The sequence below is a fragment of the Thamnophis elegans genome, chromosome 7, assembly GCF_009769535.1.
Source record: "Thamnophis elegans isolate rThaEle1 chromosome 7, rThaEle1.pri, whole genome shotgun sequence".
Taxonomy (NCBI): Eukaryota; Metazoa; Chordata; class Lepidosauria; order Squamata; family Colubridae; genus Thamnophis; species Thamnophis elegans.
Genome location: NC_045547.1, coordinates 45206494 through 45230459, shown reverse-complemented (window position 1 = coordinate 45230459; position 23966 = coordinate 45206494). Strand labels below are relative to the sequence as shown.

Genomic DNA, 23966 nt, shown 5'->3' with positions numbered 1-23966 from the left:
GTGGTCTGCCCTGATGGAGAGCAGATGCCGTTCCGCCCACCTGCCCAGAGCCTCCGCCTCCGTCATCAGTGACCTGGAGTGTGTGCCGCCTTCTTTGTTGATGTGGACCTTCGTTGCTACGTTGTCGGTGAGCAACAGCACGTGCCAGCCCGCAACCTGAGGGGAGAACTGATGTAGAGCCAGCCGGGCTGCTCCAGCCAGTTGATGCTGTGGGAAGACTCCCTCTGGCTCCACAGTCCCTGGGCCAGATGGTCCTGGCAATGTACTCCCCACCCCTGTAGGCTGGTGTCGGTGGTTACAACGACCCTTCCGGGTTCTTTGAACAGACACCCTCTCTTCACCACTTTCGACCTCCACCAGGTTAGGGAGCGAGTCACCTTTGGAGGGACATGGACGTGCCTGTGCGAATTGCTGTCCTTTGCCCTTTGCAAGGGCAGGAGGAACCATTGTAGTTCCCTGGCATGGAGACGAGCCCAGGGAACCACCTTCAGGCATGAGATTATGACGCCCAGTAGTTGGGATAACTGGACAATCTGCACTGACCTGGATGCGCTGCAAATTCGCACTTTGTCCCTGAGAGTCCTCAGACGCTCCGGGACAGGAAAACCTGACAAGAGTTCAAGTCCAGAATGACGCCCAGGTGTTGTATGCGTGTGGTTGGCTCCAGGTGGCTCTTCTTCAGGTTTATCGAGAAGCTGTGCTGTTGGAGAGTCCTAATGGTTGTCTGGACGTCCCGCTGCGCCTGGGCCTGGCTGGAGGAGTGAATAACACTCCAGGCGGATGGGACGGTTCCGGAGGTGAGCCGCCACTATGGCCAGCAGCTTCGTAAATGTCCTGGGTGCGGAGGAAAGTCCGAAGGGAAGAGCATGGTATTGATAGTGCTCCCTTCGAAGAAGAACCTCAGGAACTTCCTGTGATTCGCATGTATGAGCACGTGGAGGTAGGCCTCCTTCAGATCTATTGAGGTAAGGAGGTCCCCCCGCCTCACGCAATCCAAGATGGAATGAGGGATTGCATTTTGAACCAGCTGTATGCCAGATGGTGGTTCAGGCGCTTCAGGTCCAGGATGGCCCTCCACCCCCCGGACGACTTGGGCACCAGAAATAAGATGGAGTAAAACCCCCGTTTCTGCTGCTCCCTGGATACCGGCTCTATAGCCCTTATTTGTATGAGATGACGGATTTCCCTTTTCAGGAGGCTCCTGGGCGAGGGACAACGGATGAAGGTCCGTTGGGGGAGGGATAGGAACTCCAGCCAGCATCCCATCCAGACCGTGCTCAACACCCACTTGTCTGTGGTTATCTCCCCCCACCTGTCTGCGTAGAATTGCAGTCGACCTCCTATGGGCGGGATCCCTGTGGTGGTCACTTTCTGCGGTGGAAGTTCCTGGAATTAGAACCGCCACGAAAGGGCTTACAAAAGGAGTGATGGTGTTGTTGCCTACCATGCAACCTGAAGGACCCCCTGTCCTGTGTCCTATTGCCCTGCTGGGAGTAGGGTCTGGTATACGAAGAAGAGGTGGAAGGCTGGGCATTGTCCTGGGGCCAAAAGGACTGCCTCTGAAAGGAGCCAGGCCCCTTGAGATCCGACTTCTTAAGAGTCACAGGTAAGATCTTTCTCTTGTCCCTTGTTTCTATAGTGAATTTGTCTAATGCCTCCCCAAACAAGAGGCTCCCCTTGAATGGGGCAGAGGCCAGCTTCCACTTGGCCTTGATCTCCGGCGGAGCCAGAGCAAGCGGCGAGAGGTCACGTTGGAAGCTAGTGCCCTGGACGCAAATTTGGACACGTTCAGAGAAGCATCCGCGGAGTATTCGACCGCGGTGATAATCTTGGTGAAGTCGTGTCTCCACCATGACCTCCGGGAGGGGGGTTTCGCCCTCAGCTGCCTCAACCAGAGGAGCGAGGAATGGATGAAAAATGATGCAGAGTGGAAGCCCTAATAGCCCAGGCGGCGGCCTGGTGGATCTTCAGACACGCCTTCTTTCATTTTTTGTCTTCTGCCTTGAGACCCTCCAAGAGGTCCGCCGGCAGATTCGAGGTAGAGGTCAGGGAGACCACCGGAGTGTCCACTTCTGGAAGCTTCAGTGCCTCCTCCATCCTATTCTCTACGGCATAGAGAGTCTTGTCCCCCCCCCACTGGGGTTTGTCAGGGTCCCAGGTTGAATCCACTGCCTCTGAACCACATCCATAAAAAGGTCCAGGACCGGAATGGATTCTTGGACTGAGGGCGGTTCTTTAAACAGGCCCTCCTTGTGGTCCTTAGTGGAAGAAGTCCCTGCAGCTGAACCCTTGGGAATAGAATCCAACTCAGTGGAGGCCTTCGCTTTATGAAGAATTGATTTAAAGAGGGAAGGCTTAAAGAGACCAGTGAATGCTGGTTTATCAGAGGGAAGATCCTCGTCCTCAGACAGCTCGAAATCCTCTACCTCCCCTTCCTCTAGGGCGGACTCCTCCGTAGCGACTGAGCTGCTAGGAGAGGCCGGAGCCTGCTCGGCCACCTGCTTGGGGTCCGCTTTCTTGGAGGTCACTGCCTTACTGCCACTTTTCTGCTTCATGCCCTCCGCAATTCCTTGAGAGATGGCAAGAGTTATAATCTCCCTCATCTCATCGGAGAGGCCTGATCTTTTACTCTTCCTGTGGCGGGCTCTGCTGGAGGCCCTTCGGCCTATGCTACCTTCAGAATGGGAGCCCACCTCCAAGGGAGGAATGCCCTGAAAAGAGTCCAGTTCCTCCCTCAATGATGAGCTTGGAGAATCGGAGTAGCCCCAAGAGGCCTCAGGTGAGGAGTTTCTGGAAAGACTACCTTCAGATGAAGGGGACCTGCTCTGCGGAGGGGAGACAGGGTCCCTGTCAACCTTCTGGTCAGGGACTGACTCAGGTATCTCCCTGTGTTTCGGGGAAGGTCCTTGTCCCCTTGGCCTGGGGAAACCCACCCCCGCTTTGTGCTGCTTCGGATTCTCCCTCTTATCATTGCTCCCTGAGGGTCCCACAGGGCCTTTACTAGATGATCCTTTTCCCCCTTTGCTCCCTTTAGGTGGGGCCTCCACCCTGCTTCTTTTGGCTGGGGGCCCTGATTGTGCCTCCTGGCCCTCTGAACCTCTGTCTGGCATGGTGGCTCAGTAGCGGGGTTGTGGAGCAAAGGACTGGATCGATCACCCGGAATAGGACACGAGCCTGCTGGCAACAAATGTCCTCAGATCTGAACGAGGAGAGGGAAGCCCTGGAGACAATACCCTTCCTCCTGGCCGTGTGCTGCTGTCTGGTGGCTTTCTACGGGAGTTGAGGCCTGCTGGCACCCCACACAAGGCCTCGATGTCCGTGCGGCTAGCTGCTGGTGAATCAAGCCTCTGTGCATAAGGCTGCAGCTCGCGCCTCATTGTGGCCGCTAACGCTGTCTAACCGATCGCCGCTGCGCTCTGCGCTCTGGCTGATCCAATCGGCGCTGTCTCCCTCACTGTCACACCCGGCTCCAACTGCCACAAAATGGCCGCGGCTGCGTGAACCACCATTGCCCTTGTTGCCGAGCGAAAAGCGAGCGAAGCTAGCCCAAAATGGCCACCACAACTACCGGGCAATCTAGGGAGTCGCCGCACCCGCCAGAGCTCCGAGGAGGCTCAGCCGTGCTTCTCAATGCACTGCAGCTGGGAGAGAAGATGGTAACAGAATCCTCCCCCGCCGGTTCCCCTTCCTTTCACCGGCCTCCGCCGGACAAAAGACTCACAGGATGCCTCGTATGTTTACAGCCGAGGCAGCAATCCGGCGATCTGACATCTCCGTGACTGAGAGGATATCACTCAGTTCCAACTTTTCCTGGTGGTCGTAGGATGGCAAACAAATACACTTAAAAACTCCAATGGGAAGCTCAGTCTATCTGTCCTAAGACCAAGGAACTCCCCAATTTCACGTCCAATCGGGCGGACTGAGTTTTTAAACTGAGATATTAGAGGCAAAGGGGAGGTGTGGTCAAAGAAAAAAGATACTCAGTCCTAGGGCAGATAGACTGTGTTAACCCATGCTTGGACTTTCCAAGCAGCGCCTAGGAGAAAAGACAAATCAGAGGCACTGCTAATTGATAGGTATTAGAATATAGAGAAGTATAAATGGAACTGCACTCCTATTTAAAAATCAAGTGCAGACAAAGAATCTTTAAGATTTGCTCTCAAATGTCTCCATTTCATGGGGATATCACTTCCATGATATGCTGACTTTCAGTAAGTTTCTGTAAGCAGGTTCTTATGATCATCTGGAAAATCTTAAAACAGTTTGGAACGAAATGCTGGAAATCCTGCTTCTCACATAAGCAGTTCCACCTTTTCATTTATCCTTGAAGTTTTGTTCCATGTTTGCTTTCAGAATGGTTTAAGCATAAGTCAAAGGCTTCTCAACTATGGTGCTACAGGCTATGGGATACTTATTTCTAGAAAGCCTTTCAAGTGTCAAAACCAACCACCAAAACATTCTTGATTTACTATACAGTATTTTTATTGTTTAACTGGATGTTACTTCAATAGTTCAGGGTTTTTTTCCATTTGTGACATTAGAGGAATTTTAATCTATGTTCCTTTTATATATACATTGTGTGCACAATTATTAGGCAAGTGAGTATTTTGACCATATCGTCATTTTTATGCATATTTTCCACCACCAAGCTCTATAATTTGTTTGCTTTTGCATATTAATTTTTTTTATTTTTCCATTTTCATAATATATAATCATATGTATACTATTACATGACCAACATCATATTGTATTATTAAATGTTTACATCAATTCACCTTACCATCAGCTCCCAAAAACAATTATTGGCTCTTCTGCTCTCCATACACCATATTTGTACCTTATCCATCACTTTCTTCTCCTTCTCTCCTCCCCTCCCTACCTCCTTTCTTCCCTCTGTCATCCTTCTCTTCTCTACTTCCCCTTCCTCTCCTTCTCCTCTCCCCTTTTCACTCCTCCTTTCTCTCCTCCTCTTCCCCCCCCCCGCCCTCTCTCCTATCACTCTCTTCTTCCCTTACCTCTCTCCTCTATTTCACACTCTTCATCTCATTTACTTGGTGTATTTCAGCTTCTGAGCGAACTCCATTTTATGTTGATGGTATTTATAATTCTTTTTCAGTATACATATTTAATTTTGACATGCATCTTCCTCCTCCTTCCTTTTTTAAAAAAAGAGAACAAAAAAGTATCCATATATAATCATTGTGCTTTTAAACTCACCCACCCTCCGCCTATTTTTGGCCAAGATGTAGACCTGGTTACAATTCCCAACTATTCTCAACATTATACATCCTTACACGTCCCTAATTTGTGATTCTGTCTTTAAATCTCAATAGTTTCCCATTGAAAATATATTTCATGTTCCCTCTCCATTTTTACATACCTTGGATTAGATTACCCTTAATTGTCTATAAATAGCAATCCTTGCTGTTCAATGTTCATTACAATTCCCTTAGTCTACTATGTAGAATAACAAATGGTACACATCTCACTTTATTCATCATCTTAAAGGTTCTATATATTTCCATGTTTCATATATTTTAACCCATGCTTAATTGTCCTTCTATTGTCATATTCAATCAATTAGCAACTGTTTAATTATCATGTAAAAAGTGAACCACAAGCCTCTGCTTTACGATCTCCCCATATCAGTTTCATATGTATCCATATCCCATGTCCTTTGACCTTTATTTAGTTATCTTTCCATTATCATATTCAATCAGTTAGCAACTCCATTTTATTGTCATATTTAGAAATAGCAATAGCAGTCAGACTTATATACCGCTTCATAGGGCTTTCAGCCCTCTCTAAGCGGTTTATAGAGTCAGCATATTGCCCCCACAGTCTGGGTCATTTTACCCACCACGGAAGGATGGAAGGCTGAGTCAACCTTGAGCCGGTGAGATTTGAACCGCCGAACTGCAGCTAGCAGTCAGCTGAAGTGGCTGCAGTACTGCACTCTAACCACTTTGCCACCTCGGTTCTTGTAAACCCCTTATCTTATCTTTTCCCATATAACAATTTCTAATTGTCTGATTTTTTTCCTAGTAAGTCTTTTGTCCCACTTCTCTGTTTCTGCCTTCTCCCTTTTTGACACATCTACCCTCTTCAATTTTCCCCACTCCACCATCAAATAAATCTTTTATATTTCTCTTTGTTGGGGCATAATCTCCTATTTCAATTTTCCTTATGTCACTGTCAACCTCTGAAATATCTTGTGTCTGCTTTTTATTCCCTTTTGTTGGGACACATCTCTCCTTTACCATTTTCCTTATAGCACTGCCAAGCCCAATGGAGTTTTTTGTCTGCTTTTTCTTTCCCACCGTTTTTTCCCCTTCATTATCTTTCCCCCATTCTTCTTTCCCCTCTTCTTTAAATCCCTGCTTCTCTGGATTCAGAATTCTATTTAGTCTTGATTTTAATGATTTGTGCATATTTTTTATAATTTCATAGTTCTTCAAATTCCCAGCTTTCCATGATGTCCAGTTCCAAAGTTACAGTTAGTTATACAGTTCTTCTTTCAGAGTTCTGGTCCACCTTAAATTTATCTACTTTAGCTGCTATGGGGAAGAGCAACGGGAACCATCTTGGTCTTTTGTTCTTCCTTAAACGTCCAGTTCCAAAATTGCAGTTAGTTATGCAGACCTTATTTCGAGGTTCTGGTCCACCTTAAATTTAGCTAATTCAGTTTATGTAAAAACGGAAGAGAAGCTGGAGCCATCTTGATCTCTTTGCCTCCTGCTTTTCCCAAATTCTGATTTATGGCAGTTGGTTAATTAAAACTCCCCGCACAGTCAAGATTAGGTTATCAGTTATCAGTGAGAAGGTAGTGCTTCTTCCTTGATTTTTCTCCCAAATTGGAGTTGCTTAAGATATATTAGTTGGAAAACGTTCAGACGATTCCTTCGGAACGTTTGGTTTCTATTTCAAATCCAAAACCAAATTTAGAGTTTATATTTGAGTGGGTTTGTCACTTCTCTGCTTTTTACCTTTCTGTCCAAATTATTTGAAACAAATAGCTTTTTTCGGGGGGCTAGTGTTTCAACTTTCCATTTTCCTTTTTCTTTCCTTTTGCCAAAATCCAGATCCGTCTATTAATATCAAGATTCTTTACCTTTTCCAAGTTTTGATTTATGACTGTGGGTTAAATGAATCTTCTTACCGGTCTTTCATCTCGTCTCCTGTACACTCCTGTTCAGTGCTTTGGCTGGAAGCCAGCTTCTCTGTAGCCATGCTGCCGCCCCTACTCCAATTCAGAGGGCAAATCTCCAACCTGTGAGGGAGCTGTTGCCTCCCTCTGGGTCTGATGAAACGCTGCCCCTTCTTCGCCCCACCCCCTCCAGGGGGTTTTGATCCAAAAAGGATCTTGGAATAGGTTTGTCAGACAGGGTTCAAGTGAGGCTCTTGAGAACTCATACATATACCCCATATCTGTCCAGCTGGAAAGCTTCCGGTCGAATCCCCAGCTCTATAAATTTGAATGCTTAGTAGATACAAGTATATCAGGTGTTGTGTATTTGTGTAATGAGGGAAGGTGAGGCCTAAGGAAATCAACACCCTATATCAGTGATGGCTAATCTTTTTGTTGTCACGTGTCAAAAGCATAATGTGATGCACACATAACACCACCCTGGGCCCTGCCCCGTGCACATGCACTCACGACTCCCCTCTGCTCCTCCCCCACGCATGCATGTGCAACCCCGTGCCCTGTTTTGAGTCTAGTAGGGCTTCCTGCAGCCTCCTAGGACCAAAAATGGGCTGCGGGGAGACTACTGTGCCCCCCTACGCCCCCCCCATCCCCGCACATGCGTGTGTGACCCCCCCCAGCCCCGCACATACATGTGTGAACAGAAAATCAGCTGGCCGGCGGGAGGCGCGCACATGTGTGGTGGAGCTAAACTGGGGCAATGGCTGCCACACCCACAGAGGGCTCTGCGTGACACCTGCGGCAGGCGTGCCATAGGTTCACCATCACAGCCCTATATCAACATGTGCATAATTATTAAGGAGCTTCATTTACTCAAGCAAAATGGGCAAAACAGAGATTTAACTGACTCTGAAAAGTCAAAAATTGTAAAAAGTCTTTCAGAGAGATGTAGCACTCTTGAAATTGTTAAGATATTGGGACGTGATCACAAAACCATCAAATGTTTTGTTGCAAATAGTCAAGAGTCACAAGAAACGTATTAAGAAAAAAAGCATATTAACTGCCAAAGGCTTCCCTCTCCTCATTAATGGAAGGCTTATGAATAGAAGGGTGGTTATGTTAGTCACTGATTTTTTTTGTTGTTTAAAATGTCAGAAATGTTTATTTGTACATTTATTCTCACTTTAACAGATGCAAATAAATGAGTGAGATGGCAAATTTTCATTTTTCATTTAGTTGCATAATAATTCTGCACACTAATAGTTTCCCAATAATTGTGCACACATAAGTAGTCTCTTAAGGATGCCAAAACCTCACTTTTAATTTCTTAAATATTCAGGTTTGAGGTTATTAACATTTTAGATTGACCAAGAACACTGTTGTTGTTCAATAATAAAATTAATCTTCCAAAATACAACTTGCCTAATAATTTTGCACACAGTGTATAGAATGTAAATAAAGTTTACCTTCTGGAGGACTGAAAAAGTTGAAAAAGGAATCGTTGGAAACTGTTTTTGTCACTGTTCTAACGGTTCCACGGCCCTTGTGCTTTTGTTTCTTCTTTATAGTTTTCAAAGTAACATTCTTCCCCTTCTTCCAGTCTATTTGACACCTATGGGAAAACTGTTATGAAACCAAGCACATACCTACATGTTCATTTTAACTATTATAGTCCTGGCACATCGTATCACACAACCAAATGGGATCCTGAATACTTGAGTAATTCAACTGTATGAACAACAAATATCATTTAGATTTCTCAGAATGTAATTCTTTAATACTAAGGAATGAATAATACAGTACATATTACTTTTTATGACCACAACATAAATAGGTTTTCTCCCTCTGAAAATTTTACATACATACTAAACAATTCAAAATTCTGCAATGTATTCAATCTGCCATAAAATTAAGATGAAAGCACAGATAAGAGTTCCTCTATACATGTTCCACCTATTACTGCAAAATGAAAAATCTACCATCCCAGTCCAAACAGATATTCGAATTCCAATGAAACTATGGCATTCAGGTAATCTAGCAAGTGGTGCTGGAAAATTCAGCATCTAAGACAATTTAAATCGTTGCCTTAGATATATTACACTAAACTCTATCCACCGATCCCCAATGCAGCACAATGAATATAAATACTTTAGCCTAGCATATCTAGTAGGAAGCTAGGTTAGGAAAGGTTAGCCTAGGCACCAATCAGGGAATAAACAATCATGATAATGAAATCAGAACAGATCCCATGGGAAAACATCTTCCATTGTTTTTATAAATTTCAGCTAATTCAAGTGCTAGGGAAAAAATAAAGCAAAATGTTGTAGATTCACAGTAACCTGAAAGCATGTTTTGTAATTTGGGCATGTTAATTATTGCATTAATTATGTAAGAATTCAGTGTGTAAGGTTATAACACAGAAAATGTAAGTGTCCTATTTGTTAACATTGCTATTTCCAACACTAGGAGTGCTAGGCACAGAATGTTTATTTTCTTTACAGCAAAAAGCTGACATCTGTACATTTATTTTATAACATTAAAATATATCCATGCATACTTTTGGATTGTCATATAAGAATTACCACTTCACTCTAAACAACTATGATTTCTACTTTTAATGGTTAAAATCTCCTGATCTTAGAAACTTTAGTTAAATCCATTTGTTGATGTGGGTATTATTTGCTTGCCTCAAATTTATTCTTTATGAAGCAATGCCTGCTTTAATTTCAGATGATTCTGATGCTCTTTTAGTAGACATCCTTTTAGCGCTGCTTGCAGCTTTGCATTTGGTACTCTAGCTTATCTTGTTGTCAGCTGTATTTGTTAAGTGTGCTGATTCCTCTTTTTACTTGGTGTTATCCAGCTCCTTGTTCTATATCTTGTGCTTCTATGGGTAGTCCTTGACTTAGAACTGTAACTGAATCCAGAACTAAGATGGTAAGTTATGCCAGTGGTTAAATGGGTCATCATGTAACCATGACAGATTTTACCCTTTGGGGGAGGGTATTCTTAAGCAAATGCCATGGTCATTAAAAAATATTGTGGTAATTAAGTGAATGCCATTAAGTGCGCTCAATGGGCATTTTTCCTGAAAAGTAGAGGTTAATTCCTGTTTCTGGCAAAAAACGTAAATTGTTATCAACAGTCATTAAGTAACCAGTCATAAGTTGAGGACCACCTGTATATAAAATTGCAACCTTTGATCTTTGAGTTTAGCTTATATCCTTTGAACACTCACATAGTTTCTGGCTAAGATAACAGTTAATGGGTCAATAGAAACAATGGTTAAATTAATTTCTACATCATATATTTTAGGTTTTTTTTTCTCTTGTCCTCATCACCAATGCAAAGCAGAGAGATGGGGAAAGAAGGTAATGCAAGAGAGTAAGCAAGCACACAACGGGGAATACACTGAGTTGGTTGTGCAGTGAGCTTCTGGCTGCCAGCACATTGCTTTCATTATGTATTCCCTATTGTGTGTCTGCTTACTTTCTTGTAATTCCTTCCTCTCCAATTGTCTGCAAAGATGAGGGGTAAGAAAAACAGTAAGTCATACACAGTACAAAGTGTACTGAATGTAATGGCAATTACATGACTGAAAACAGCACAAATGTACCTTAAATAGTCATTGAATGAGATAATTGGTAAACGAAAACTCCCTGTATATAATTAATTTACAATAGTCCTTGACTTGACAGCAATTGGATTTTAAGTTTTAAGCTAGGTGGTCATAAAGCATAATGTCACATGACTATGTCAGTAAAGGCAGTTCTGTCAGGCCTGGCTGCCATCATTAAGTGAGACCACAACTTCCTAGTGGCTTCCCCACTGACTCTGTGGAAATCACAATCACATAACCTCAGCTCAATGTTATTAACAGCAGTCTGGGCACTAAGAACCTAGATCACAATCAGTGACAATGGACACTACAATGACTGAAACTACAAGAACCTGTTCAGCCCCATTACAATTTTGAAGTCACTGAATGAATGAGCCAAGGACTACCTGTATTTATTTAAAATACATTATTTATTTACTTTACATATTTATTGACATATATTTCTTGACCACTTATTATACAAAATTACACTTACCCTGTGCAGCCCATAATTTCTGGTCCATCGAAGGAGAAAGGATCAGAATCATCAGGTTCTGACCTCATTCTGTATGTTTTTGTTACTACTTCATTTGTAAAAAATTCATTGGGTTCAAAGTGGAATTCTAAAGTAAAAGTCTTTGAAAAAGTACAAGTCAGAATAAGTATACATAATTATAATCTGAACCACAAAGCTAAACTCCATTACATTCTCTACTAATTATATTTTTTTATCTAAAAGATCAATAATTCTGCCTTTGAAGTTATCAGTTCTTAATGCTGTTAAACTGTAATTTTAATCAATCTAAGCAAATACAACCAACAGCCATAAATTAAGGGAGGTTGACAACTTTTATATTATTTTGTACAATACTCTGCACTTCTTCAAGAAACATAAAGTCCATCTTCCTCTTCATTTCTCCAAACGCCACAACAGGCTGACAATTATGGCTGAATATGAATTCTGTATCTATTAAAGAAATATTTCTCCCCTCTGTGTAATCTCAAAAAAATACTAGTATTATATTTGCTATTAATTTCTTCCTTTTAGAGAACTTGCTCTGAAGAATTCCCTATGGTATAACTTCAATAGAACTCTCACCAAAATAAATTAACTGAGTATGCTTAACTAGGCAGTGAACTTTAAATAAATTCTTTAAAATTTTCCTTTTCAGGCATCCTTATGGGCTGAAGATTAAAAAGTTTCAGTAATTTGGGAATCTTAGTTAAAAACAGTCTTTTGCTTTAAACTGATATAATAATTAATGGGCTGGTCATTAGAGATAGCCATTTCTGATTACTTAACATTTTAATTTAGGTGTGAGTCCAAAAGAAGTTTTTACTGTTATGAAATATCAAATTGTTACACATATCTTCAGTGTTTAATTTTGCTATGAAGTCACACAGGTCATGTACGATCTATTGTGACTCAAGAAACACACGTTCTCTATTAATAGCACCTGCCCTTTGGAATGGGTCCCCACTCCGCAGATGCAAATAGCCCCAGCTTGCTAGTGTTTTGGAGAGCTATAAAGACCTGGTTCTTCACTCATATCTTGTTGACAAGGATTAATGTGTTCTCCTAAATGGTGTGGCATGTATCTCTTTCTTTCCTGTCTGGTTCTTTTCATCCTTGCCATTGGGAGTCGATTAGCATAAAAATTTAATCATAATCTAAATAGAAGAATATTTTAGCTTCTTTATTATTTTTAACAATACAAGCTTACCATGGGTTCTCCAGCTTCTGAAAACTTCACTTTAATATCTTTTAAATGCTTCAGGATAGGTTCATCATGTTCCTATACATGTAAAGTAAAATTTCAATACCTAGGCAATGCTTTTTATACTTTTAATGCAATTACAAAGTAGGAAATAATATGATAATACAATAGAGGAAAATCAAGATTATCAGATTACATTTAACATTAAACAATTTTATTGTTAGTTTCATAGGTTGTACCGGTAATAATATATATTTATCATGGAAGTATTTATTTCCATATAACATAAAAAAGACTTCTGCAGAAATAAGGAAATTTATTATATACTTAGTACTGTATTTCTACCAAATATGAGATTGAAGAATCCTAGAAAGGATTACTGATGGAACATTGCACAAAATAAAGCTACAGCCAAGAAGAAATATTTTAATGATGTCCATGCTACCTAGTTCTGAATAAGATATTCTAATTCTTAAAGTTTAGTTTATCACCAATATTTCAAATAATTAAGTTTATTCCCTTACCTGAACCATATCACTGAGTAAATCAACATTTTTGAATACTGTCAGCCAAAATTCAGGAATTCCTTTAGGATCATCTTTTTCTTGATCTTTTTTCTCCTCTTCAAGCTTGGCCTTCTCTTTCATTTCCTCCTTGTTAAAATTAATAAGTTAATCTTTCTAATATTTGAGCGCTAAATACCTATCAAATTTAGTGGTATACAGCCAGCTACAAAAATTGGGTGAACATTCAATTATTTCACTTATTTAAAATATTTATATACAGTTTCAAAACTGTTTATAAAGTATATTTATATACCAGACAATGAACTACAATGTCCTTACTTTTAGGCTACATGTTTTTCCACTGTTGTTGAGAGGACCAGAAATTTTCCATCCCAAAAGCCAATATGAAAAAACTCAAGACTCCAGATTCCCCGTTTTGCAGTAACTTTCTTAATTCTTATCTTTATATTTATGAATACAATAAAAAACAGGAGGTCCCTAAAGACCATGCCTGAATGCAAAACTAATTTTGCCACCATATGTAAGTTTCAATTGGTTTTAATCTAATCTAATTCACTTCTCTCCTGTTAGTTTCAATGGGAGAGAATTTGAATAACGAACAATATCAAAAGAAACAAAAATCCATTCTTCCATCCCTTCTGCTTCATAATGCAAACACAAAAAGGCTTTAGACTACCTTCCTATTAGACATCCCATGAAAGAGGGCAGGACTGTCCTTTAAGTCTATTTCCAGTAACATACAGGTACTCACTGAAATTTCTTCTTCCGCGTCTGTTTTCCACTCACATTCTTCTTCAGTGGGTTCATAAACAGCATTGATTATTTCACTTCTCTGGAAGATCAAACCATCATTCTTTCAGATTACCATGTTAATATGACCCAATACCTTTTATAAGGTGGTAAAGCACAATTCTTTTTGGAAATAAAAACTGCAAAATTAGAAAATCTACATGAACTTCAGGCACTCCCACTTTCAACATTATGTAGTAAAATCATAAAGATTACCTTGTCAAATAAGGGCTGATAAAGGGTAGCATATTTTCTTTCCAGTTCATGAACCTCTTCATAAAACTTTGCTTCTATCTGTGCACATTTAACTTGAAGATTCTTGAGTGCATTTACTCGTCTCTTAACTACTTTAGGCAAGCTGTGGAGAGTGGAAGTGTATTGTATGATTACACTAACAATAATTCATTTAAAAATAAAAATGTCAATAAATATGTTGGTTGAAATCTATAATTTGTAGCAATGCAAAACTAGAACTATTGACATTATACAAAAATAGTACAGTGACATACCATTCATTAGCACAATTGCAGAAAAAAAATTAGAAACAGCTTCATTTTACTTACTATAGGACTATAGGATTAAGCAGTTATCTATTATCTTTACATAGTTTTATTAAATACACATTAAATATAAACCTTACTATTCTATTAACACATTTTATCTTGTTTATTATTTCAACAAAGTAAAAAAATTCAAAATTTTTCTCTCTCACTGTTTAAATTTTAAAAGTTATTTCAACTTAAACGACATAAATATACTTTATCATAAAATATTATGATAGGATGCTGTTAATACTACAGAAGTGCTGCTTGTGATTAACATTCTTACTAATCCTATAATCAGTTAAAATATTTATTCAATGCATACATATACTGATTACATAGCTATACTTGAAAGCTATACTTTCCTCTACTTTTCAATTATTAGGTAATAATTATACTTTTTTCTACTTTTCAATTTAATTGCCAAGATTACTTCTCTTAAAATCCACAAATAGGAAAACTCAGATAGTAATGGTTTGTAGTGGATAACATTTTAAAATACAATTCCTTTTCAAAAAAAATCAAGAGTTCAAATAGCAATGTAACTTAGAGACATATTAGGAAAAACTGAAAGTGAGAATATTTTGCTCAAGAGTATTTTTACAGAGGAAGTTCATGGAGCAAACCTAAATATGCAAACTGGTAACAAAACTTGATTCATGGATCCATGCTTCTGTACTCAGTAACTGATAACTTACTGATAACTCAGTAAGAAGCAAACTAATAAGCACTGATTTGTGACTCACTGATCAAAATTCCTTTCTGTAATTGTTTATTTATTTATATTTCATAATTCTGAACCTTTTTTTAGAACTTTTTGTCCTAAATCTATAGTAATAACACTTGTGTTTATTGTTGTGGAATTCATATAATATTTTTCCCTTGGTTATCTAAAATATATTATTTATGACTATTTTTCACCATGGATTCATAATCCCAAAAGGTAGGGCATGTATGCCAGTGTGTGTCTCACAAAATGATTTAACTAGAGAAAAAAGGAGTATACCAAATTTGTTTTCATATTTATTATATATATATATATATCTTATCAAATATATATTAAATATATTTGTTAGCAAAACATAAACTGTAAAATTAAAAATTATTTTTTAGCAAAATCCCTCATGAAACAATTGGATTTCTCTAATATTGTTTAAATATTGTGCAAGCTGGATCATATTGGAAGAAATAGTTCCAATGTATTCTACTCAGAATATTTTTTCATATTACATTTATCAACGTAATTGGGGATAGTGTTCTTCATGTTCAAACATGACAATCTTCATTTTCCTAATGAACATATGCAGCCATACTCTTTCATGATAAAAAGCTGCCAATTTCTAGAGCTTCAATATTGAGAACAGAAACATTTAAGACACCTCAGCAGATTCTGTGTTTTTTTTGTTTTTGTTTGGTCTGTGGAAGTATATTTTAAGAAGACATTTAAATCCCAGTTTTTCAATAGAATGCCCACCAAAATTTGGCCAATAGTTTATAAAAAGGGGCTACCAAACCTGCATTCCTACCTGTAAAAGTAGGAATCCATAGCATTTAAATTATAAATAGGATTACAAAAAAGCTACAGGTCCAATTAAAAATCATAATGCAGAATAGCCCTCTCCCTATCACAGAATCATTTTTATAAACCCCTTAAGGAAAGGAATCAAATACCACTCAACATGCAATGTTTTATACAACTAAGCTTTCAACTGTAGAAAGAATTCTGTAATATTTTCTATTTAGTCCTAAGTGCACCAGCTAATTACACTCCTCAGAGGAAAAAGGCAGAGAAGTAATAAAGTTGCATAACAAAGCAAAATGCTTTTAGTGTGATAAATACAGCAAGAAGGTATATCTCTAATGAAAATTAAATAGAGACATAGGATGAAGGGGATAAGTAAAACAAGTTAAAATAACAAGATCTTAAGAAAATAGAAGTATTTCTTCAGAAAAGCTATGTCTGCAATTTTAGAACGATTTTAGTAGATGGTTCTAAGGCTAGAATCTTCGAAGGAGGGAAATAATGCTTGGCTTGAATTGATTCTGTTAAGAAATGTATATCCTACGTGTAAACAATTACATCAGAACTGTTCAGTTAAGACATGTAAAATATGCCTGAAAAATATTTTAACGTCAAGTGAACATGCAAAATATTAAATACAGTTCTCTGTGTTATTCTTATTAATTTAACTATTTTCAAACTGGCATAGCTGACACGCCACATAATTTTTAGTATTCAGATACTTGTAATAAAAATCAAGGTTCTGAAACTTCTCAAAAAGTATAGTATTTCATTGAAAGCAGCATCATTAAACCCAGAAAGAATTTACTGATCTTGGATTAAGGACTTTTCAGATTAGCAGAGGTTACTTAAATATACTATGAGAAAGAAAGAAAGAAAGAAAGAAAGAAAGAAAGAAAGAAAGAAAGAAAGAAAGAAAGAAAGAAAGAAAGAAAGATCACAGCACTTCTGAGATCAATTATGGCCAGCAAAGTAATCTATAAAGATCAAAACATGTCATGCACAAATGGATATGTTCAAATAAACAGCTTCCAATTCCTTGACAATAGGAAACAATTGGAGGAAGACTTGATTATTTCTGTTGATTCTATATTTTGTCATCCTACTTCAGCTATTTCTCATGCTAGGATCTATGATTTCTAGGAGAAAATACCGTATTTTCACCCATATAACCCGCCCACGCGAATAACCCGCAGGTTTCCAAGATCGTGTAAAATATTTTCTGTATACCCCGCCCTCTTATATAACCCGCGACGAGTAAGCCATCGGCAAACATTACATTAGCGCTATTCCATCGGACCTTCCCATTAAAACCAATCGGAGGAGAAAGCCTGGGCGAGCTGGGGAGGGGTTGGGGGACCGGAGGAGAAGGGAACGTGCTGAGATCGGGGAAGGGACGGGAGGCGGCAACGGAGGAGAAAGCCTGGGCGAGCTGGGGAGGGGTTGGAGGAACTCAACTCAAGGGAGAGATCTTGAAATTCAAGATAGAAATGGTATCATTACTGAAAGTTTTTGTAGTTTAAAAAAATGCATTTCTGAATCCATATGATGTTTGGAGGGATAGTATAGATAAACAAGAGAAGGGCAAAATAAAAAAGGAAAAGAAAAGAAACGAAGGCCGGAGAGGCTCCCGCTTCGATCCGTGGCCGGTTCAGTATATTTTGCTACGGCGAGGCTTCCCGAGCGGGCAGACAGGCAAGCTGTCTCTCGTGCAAACGCAGGCGGAAAAAGTACTCGCCGCTACCGAATCAACTGGATAGGAGGAGCAAGAAGGGGGCGCAGGGGAGGCTGTGCCCGGCGCGTCTCCGCTCCCTCGTGCCAAATAGCAGCAAAAGATACAAAGAGCAGCAAGTCAGCCCCGCAGGAAGGAAATCTCCCTCGAAAAGTCATTTAAACCGCTTCGAGTCCAGTCGTCGCAGCAGTTCCAGCTCGGGGTTAAAAAAAAAAAAGGCGGAGAAACCAGCCTCGGACATCGACGATTACAAATGTTGATCATTAAGCTCGTCTCTGTGGAGTTTCCACTGCTCCACAAATCGGGTTAATAAGAGGGTCACCTGACAAGCACCCTTTCCTTATGCCTTCCCACCCCTCAATCTATTCCATTTGCCAAAAGCTGGAGAGAAATTGCTGTATGCGTAAAAACGCACCGGTGCGAAATCCGCCCAGCAGAACGCAGAGCGGGAGGGACCGAGAGGGATCCCCTTTTGCCTCCTCCCGCACACTCTCGCCAAGTTCCAGAGAAGTTTCAGCCAGGTCGAGGAGAAAGAAAGATGCGCCGGGGCGTGGTGGTGGTGGTAGGGAGAGAAACCGCAAGACGTGACCGAGAAGAAAAACCAACCAACCCCCCAAAACAGAAACCTACGCTTCCAAAGGGGCAACATCTCTTCCCCTCGCTCTTTGCCCAACCTTGTTGAGGAGCCCTGCCATTTGCCTGCTCTTCCCTTATACCTGGCGACACGCTTTAAGAAGCAGGTGGCTTGCAGAGACCCCCCCCTCCCTTATTTACATTTTCTCCGACCTCACGACCTCCCCGGCCCCCGGAGACTGACTGGATCGTCTCCAGGGCGATGCGCGGGGTCGCTAGTGGGAGCCGCTTCTGTGTGACTCGCAGCGACTCGCTCGTCGCTCCTGCGCGAGACAAAGCGCTGAGCGGGGACGCGGGTCGAGTGCCTCAAGATATCCCCACCGAGAAAGAAACCAAACCTCGAGGGGGGGGAAGGAAAGGGGGGGGGGGAAAGATAGTATGAGTGGAAACCCAAGGAAACCTCCGGACAGAAGGGCCTACAATTCCCCCCCCCCCCAGCTTCAAATCTAGAGGCAGGCTGGCTTCCTTTCCTCCCTTCAGTGTTTTTACAGGGAAAATATTTTCCATAGCTTAGATCTTCCTTTTTTTCTTTCCTTTTGCTTACTGCTGCTAAGGCTCAGCCTGATGTTGGCTTCCAAATGTAAATTGGGCAGACAAGCCTGCCATCCACAAGCAACTACATGTTTAGAAAAGAAAGCAGATCAGGAAACGATGCTGTGACAGCAAGTGCAGCCAGGGAGAGATGAGGTCGCTCTCTCCGCCTCCCAGTCCACCATCCCTCAGTATTTCCAGTCTGGTTGCACGTGTCCCCGATGGAGAAGGCGGCGGCGGCGCGGCTGTGGCTCCGTTTTCAGGCCAGCCGCCACCTCCCCTTCCCTTCCTGCCGGACTTCCAAGCCAGAGAAGGCGAGGAGCTGCTGAACTGGCGGCGAAGCAGAATCCGGGCTGCCGAGCACCGCCTGCGCTTCCTCTCGCCTCCTGCTTCTTCCTGGTCGCTCCCTCCCGAGGCGGGGAGACACGCCGCCAAAAGCCCACCATGGCCACTAAGGTGAGGAGACCACCACGGCTGCCTTTCCCCCCGCTCGCCCGCCCCACGCAAATATAAGATTAGTTATGTGGCTGCTTTGCTTCCATGCTTTTGAGATTGGCAGAAAAAGATCTACAGTTAGTGACTGCAGAGATCCAGAGCCTGGGAGAACATCTTAATTTCCTTCCTCATTAGCATATTCACTGAAAGGTTTCGGCAGCCCAGATTCTGCTTCGCCGCCAGTTCAGCAGCTCCTCGCCTTCTCTGGCTTGGAAGTCCGGCAGGAAGGGAAGGGGAGGCGGCGGCTGGCCTGAAAACGGAGCCACAGCCACGCGCCGCCGCCTTCCCTTCCTGCCGGACTTCCAAGCCAGAGAAGGCGAGGAGCTGCTGAACTGGCGGCGAAGCAGAATCCGGGCTGCCGAGCACCGCCTGCACTTCCTCTCGCCTCCTGCTTCTTCCTGGTCGCTTCGCCCATAGCCAGGGGCGGGGTTTTCACGAAGGCGTCCCGAAACCCAAGCAGGAAAAGGGAGAAAAGGAGCCCGAGCCGCCGAGCCAGCCCACTGCCGCGAGGAAAGTGGTGGTCCCAAGCTCTCCCTTTAGTTAATCTGTGTAAAATATTTTCCGTATACCCCGCCCACTTTTATACCCCGCGGGGGCGTGCTGTGTATGTGAAAAACACATATAACCCGCGGGTTATATGGGTGAAAATACGGTAACTCAAATTGTTGTTGGCAAAAAGGATCAGGGAAGAGTATTGGTATGTTTAACACCTTGAGCTGCATATGAAAAAGAAGTCAGGATAAAGAATTTTTAAAAAGATTATTTGCAGCACGGAGGAAAAAAAGATAGGAAAATATATATTTCAACACACACAACCTAAAACAGCCTATTTTAGCTAAGATGTCTTAGTCCAATCTTTCAGACATTGCTTCTAGGCCTCTCAGATAAGGTCAACTGTAGTATAACAGTTTTACATTATTATATAATTGTCACACTTGAGAAAAGTTTCCAGAACAACTTTATCTGAGGCTGACTTTATCTGAGGGAAGGGAACACAGACCGCTATTATGGTATGTACGAGTAAATTGTCCAGCACAATAACAAATCATAGGAGTAGCCATCCATGATTTAAATCAGGACAAGTCTAGAACTACCTCATTCTGACCAATAGGGCCATACCTTAGTGCTGCTCTTCATCTTTAATTCTAATAGGCAGTTCCACAACTATATTTTCCTTACTATTTTATTAATATATTAGCCTTGCATATCTTGAAATAGCAATTCTCTCCAGCTGATTCTCATTAAAAAGGGCAACAGATTATGAAAACAGAGTAAAGAGAGACAACTTGGTGGTGTAAGAATGAATTAAAGGTTTGGGGAAATGTTATATTATCACTTAGCACTTTTAAGATTTTGGAGTTAGAATAAAGAAAGAAGGGATAAATTAAGAAACAGCCGGAAAGCCTAGAAGTACTCGATTCTCAACACTCAATCCTGAAGAGAATAAGCCTCCTGATGGATAAAGATGTGCTACCCATTATTTATACTTGAACTGCCTAATAAATAAAGCTACTGCACTGGCTATAATATAAGCAGAATATGGATCTGGACAAAGCAGCAATTACATCCATTTTTTAAATACAAAGTATTATGGAATGTCTGCATTTTGAGAAACACTGATACTATTTCTCATACTATCATACATATTCATATTGCCAAAATGAATAACATTTTTCTATTTCAAGTAAAGCTACAGAAACAGCAAAGCAGAATAAAAATTTCAAAGAACATTATGTTCTACAAAAGTCAAAGAAAACAGGAAGCAGTCATATAACGGCATTTAATTATAGATTGTACAAACTTATAATTGTCTTATTTTTATATGCTCCCCACTACCTTCCATAAAGAAAACCACATACTTTTCTTCTCAACATTATTAGTGGAATCCTATATAGCAGTGAGGGCTAACCTTTTTGTCATTGCATGCCGAAAGCCCTGCATGTATGTGCCCTGCCCCCATGCATGCACGGCAGAAACCTGAAGACCAGCTGGCTGGTGGGAGGCATGCGTGCATGCACAGTGGAGTTGGGCTGGGGCAATGGCTGGCGTGCCCCAGAGGGGGCTCTGCGTACTACCTGTGGCATACGTGCCATAGGTTCACCATCACGGATATATAGATAACTAAAAATTCTCACTGTTAAATACTTTTTTCTAAGAAACCTTGAATAGTACTGCAGACTGTTCTTTTCTAAGCCATCAATTATGACAGCGTCTCCAAGGTGGGGCATGGGAGGAGTCACTGTGTGGGTATTGTTACGGCCCAATTGCCTGGAGACTGAGGAAATCTGAGGTCACACCCCCTGTTCCTCCTGGAGACTCCCCAGATTAACCTCAGTCTTCGGTCTAACAGGAGCTATTCAGTGACTCTCCAGTGAATAGTGTTAGTTAGGATTTTTTTGTAGACTTTTTCTCCCTTTTGCATCCACAGGATTTTCCTACAGCCTTATTCTACTTTTAAAGATTTTTTCCATCTCTCCTACCTCGAATTTTGCGCCCTTTCCTGCCTGCCTAGGTGCAATCCGCGCTCGTGCAGATTTGCAGGCCCCGCAGTACCGGCTCCCGGTGAAGGGGGGGTGCAAGACGCCAGGCCTGGCAGCAGCTGCCCTCCAGAGGTGAAGAGGAAGCCATCAGAGCTACAAAGACTCCGAGGGCAGCGAGAAGAGGAAGGAGCGGCTCAGCAGGAACCGCTCTAGGCACGGACCGCATGGTCGGCGGTCGCCATCTTGGATTCGTGGGCGCACACGCGCAGAGCACTAAGGAGACTGTTGCAGTCTCCCAGCTCACCAGCACCTCAGAGGAAAGCTTCTTCAGGCCAGATTCCTTCGGCCATCGGTGGAGGCCCAGTGCAGGCGGTGCAGCAGTCTCTGATTGACCCACAGGAGCCCAGAGGAGCACCGGATCGGCAAGCAGAGGCCTTGTGGAGGTAGAAAGAGAGAAAGACTCACAATGAGTACTGCGATGGCGGATGCCACGAGGAGGAAGGGAGCCAGGGCTCCCAGCTCTCTAGGGCCTGCTGATCCGGGCGAGGGAACCTCCAAGGGGGTAGGGCCCCAGGCCCAGGGGGAGATCATCCCCTAGGAAGTGTTCTTCCAAATCCTCTGGAAGGGAGAGGCCTAGGCAGGAGGCCCTATCTACCAGGGCGACCAACAGGAGGGCTAGGGATTGCATCAGCCCTTCCCCAGCTAGATCTCGCTCTCCCTGCAGGCCCCCTTCTCTCTCCCAGGAACCTGGATCCCCAGGTCCAGCGAGGCACTCAAGGGAACGCAGCCCCTTGTTCCCCCCTCTATCTCTTTCCAGGGCCAAGGGGGGATCCATTTGGGCGCAGGACAGGGGGCTCTTCCAGGCACCATTTGGCCCCTCAGGCCCCAGAACGCAGGGACTACAGGGAACCTCCTACCCTTTCCCCTGCCTACCTAGAACTGCCGGAGGGATTCCAGATTGTGCTGGCTAAGGCGACTGCAGATGGCATTTCCTCAGGCATGCAGCACCAGTTTCAGGTAGCCAGGCCCCGGTCTACCCGTGGGGACCCACGGGATCACACAGCCAGGCCAGACTCTCCACCTGCCAGGGACCCCCAAGCCTCATCACCTTCCACTGCCAGCGAGGGATCAGAGTCAGGGGGGGGGGCAGAGCAGAAGGATTTGGGGTTTTCAGAAGATGAAGATCCATCTCCCTCAGAAGTCTCCTACATTGCAGGGTTGTTTTCCCCCTCGTCATTCAGTTCCCTTCTGTGCAAGGCTAGGGCCACAGCAGACCTGGAGCCTCCTCCAGAGGCTAACCAGAACCCCACCCCCAGCACTAGTGAGGAAAAGAAGCAGGGCCCTTTTCACAGGCCCCCGGTGGAAAAGGAGGAGATTCCAACTCCAGACCTTTTCATGGAGGCGTTCAAGTCTCAGTGGACCAAGTTAGGGTCCTTCCCCACCCCTGGGAGCAATGACCGTAGGTTCTACAATTTAAACCCAGCTTTCACGCAAGCTTTGAAATGCCCTCCGTGGACGCTCCAGTGGCAGCCTTGGCCTCCACTTCCTCCGTAGTAACAGGAGACATCTCCACCTGTCTGAAGGCAGAAGACAGGAGAGCGGAGCTGGTCATGCGTAAGACCTTCCAGGCCGCTTCATGGGCCATCAGGGCGGCGGTGACCGCATCCTTCTTTAATAGGTCCTCCATCTTGTGGCTGGAGCAGATCCGGGACAGGACACCGGCCTCAGACGTAAGACTTCAACAGGACATCACGAAGCTGCTAGCGGCGACCCAGTTCTCAGCCGACACAACCCTGGATGCGGTAAAGTATTCCTCCAGGGCTCTATCATCTTCTGTGGCGTCTAGACACCTTCTATGGCTTCATCATTGGCAGGCTGATTTCCGGATAAAGTGGCCCCTGGCGGAGGCAGAATACACAGGAGACAAGCTCTTTGGACCCGCTCTGGACTTCATCCTCATCGAGGATAAGAATAAAAGGAAGGTCTTCCCGTCCACCACCAGATGAACAGACCACTGAGCGGTGCCATACGCCAGAAGTGCTTCGTACCGACCGCCGGAACAGGACAACCAGACTCACAGGTACTCTGCACCCAGGTACTCCAGACAGGGGGACAGGCAGTTCTCCAGAGAGAGGTTCAGACCCCAACAGGCCGGCAAGCGGCCCTTTCGAGGAGGGGGAGGCCGCTCCTTCCGCAGGGGTAAGTGATTCAGGATCGAATCTACCCATCGGCGGTCGCCTTTCCTTTTTCACAGC

At 43.0% G+C, this 23966-nt stretch overlaps 1 protein-coding gene across 2 annotated transcripts in view; it reads right to left on the bottom strand.

Annotated features, from left to right (window-relative positions):
- Nucleotides 1-23966, bottom strand: part of NAP1L1 (nucleosome assembly protein 1 like 1) — a 54120-nt gene that overhangs the window by 8196 nt on the left and 21958 nt on the right. Inside the window, exons 5-10 of one of the 2 annotated variants that reach the window (XM_032220993.1) lie at nucleotides 13993-14134; nucleotides 13739-13819; nucleotides 12985-13113; nucleotides 12467-12538; nucleotides 11239-11378; nucleotides 8611-8756 (exon numbers count right to left, since the gene is read on the bottom strand). In XM_032220993.1, coding sequence (XP_032076884.1) covers nucleotides 8611-8756; nucleotides 11239-11378; nucleotides 12467-12538; nucleotides 12985-13113; nucleotides 13739-13819; nucleotides 13993-14134 — 710 coding nt within the window. The remainder of the gene's footprint in view (nucleotides 1-8610; nucleotides 8757-11238; nucleotides 11379-12466; nucleotides 12539-12984; nucleotides 13114-13738; nucleotides 13820-13992; nucleotides 14135-23966) is intronic. The other variant, XM_032220994.1, reaches the window with a different exon arrangement.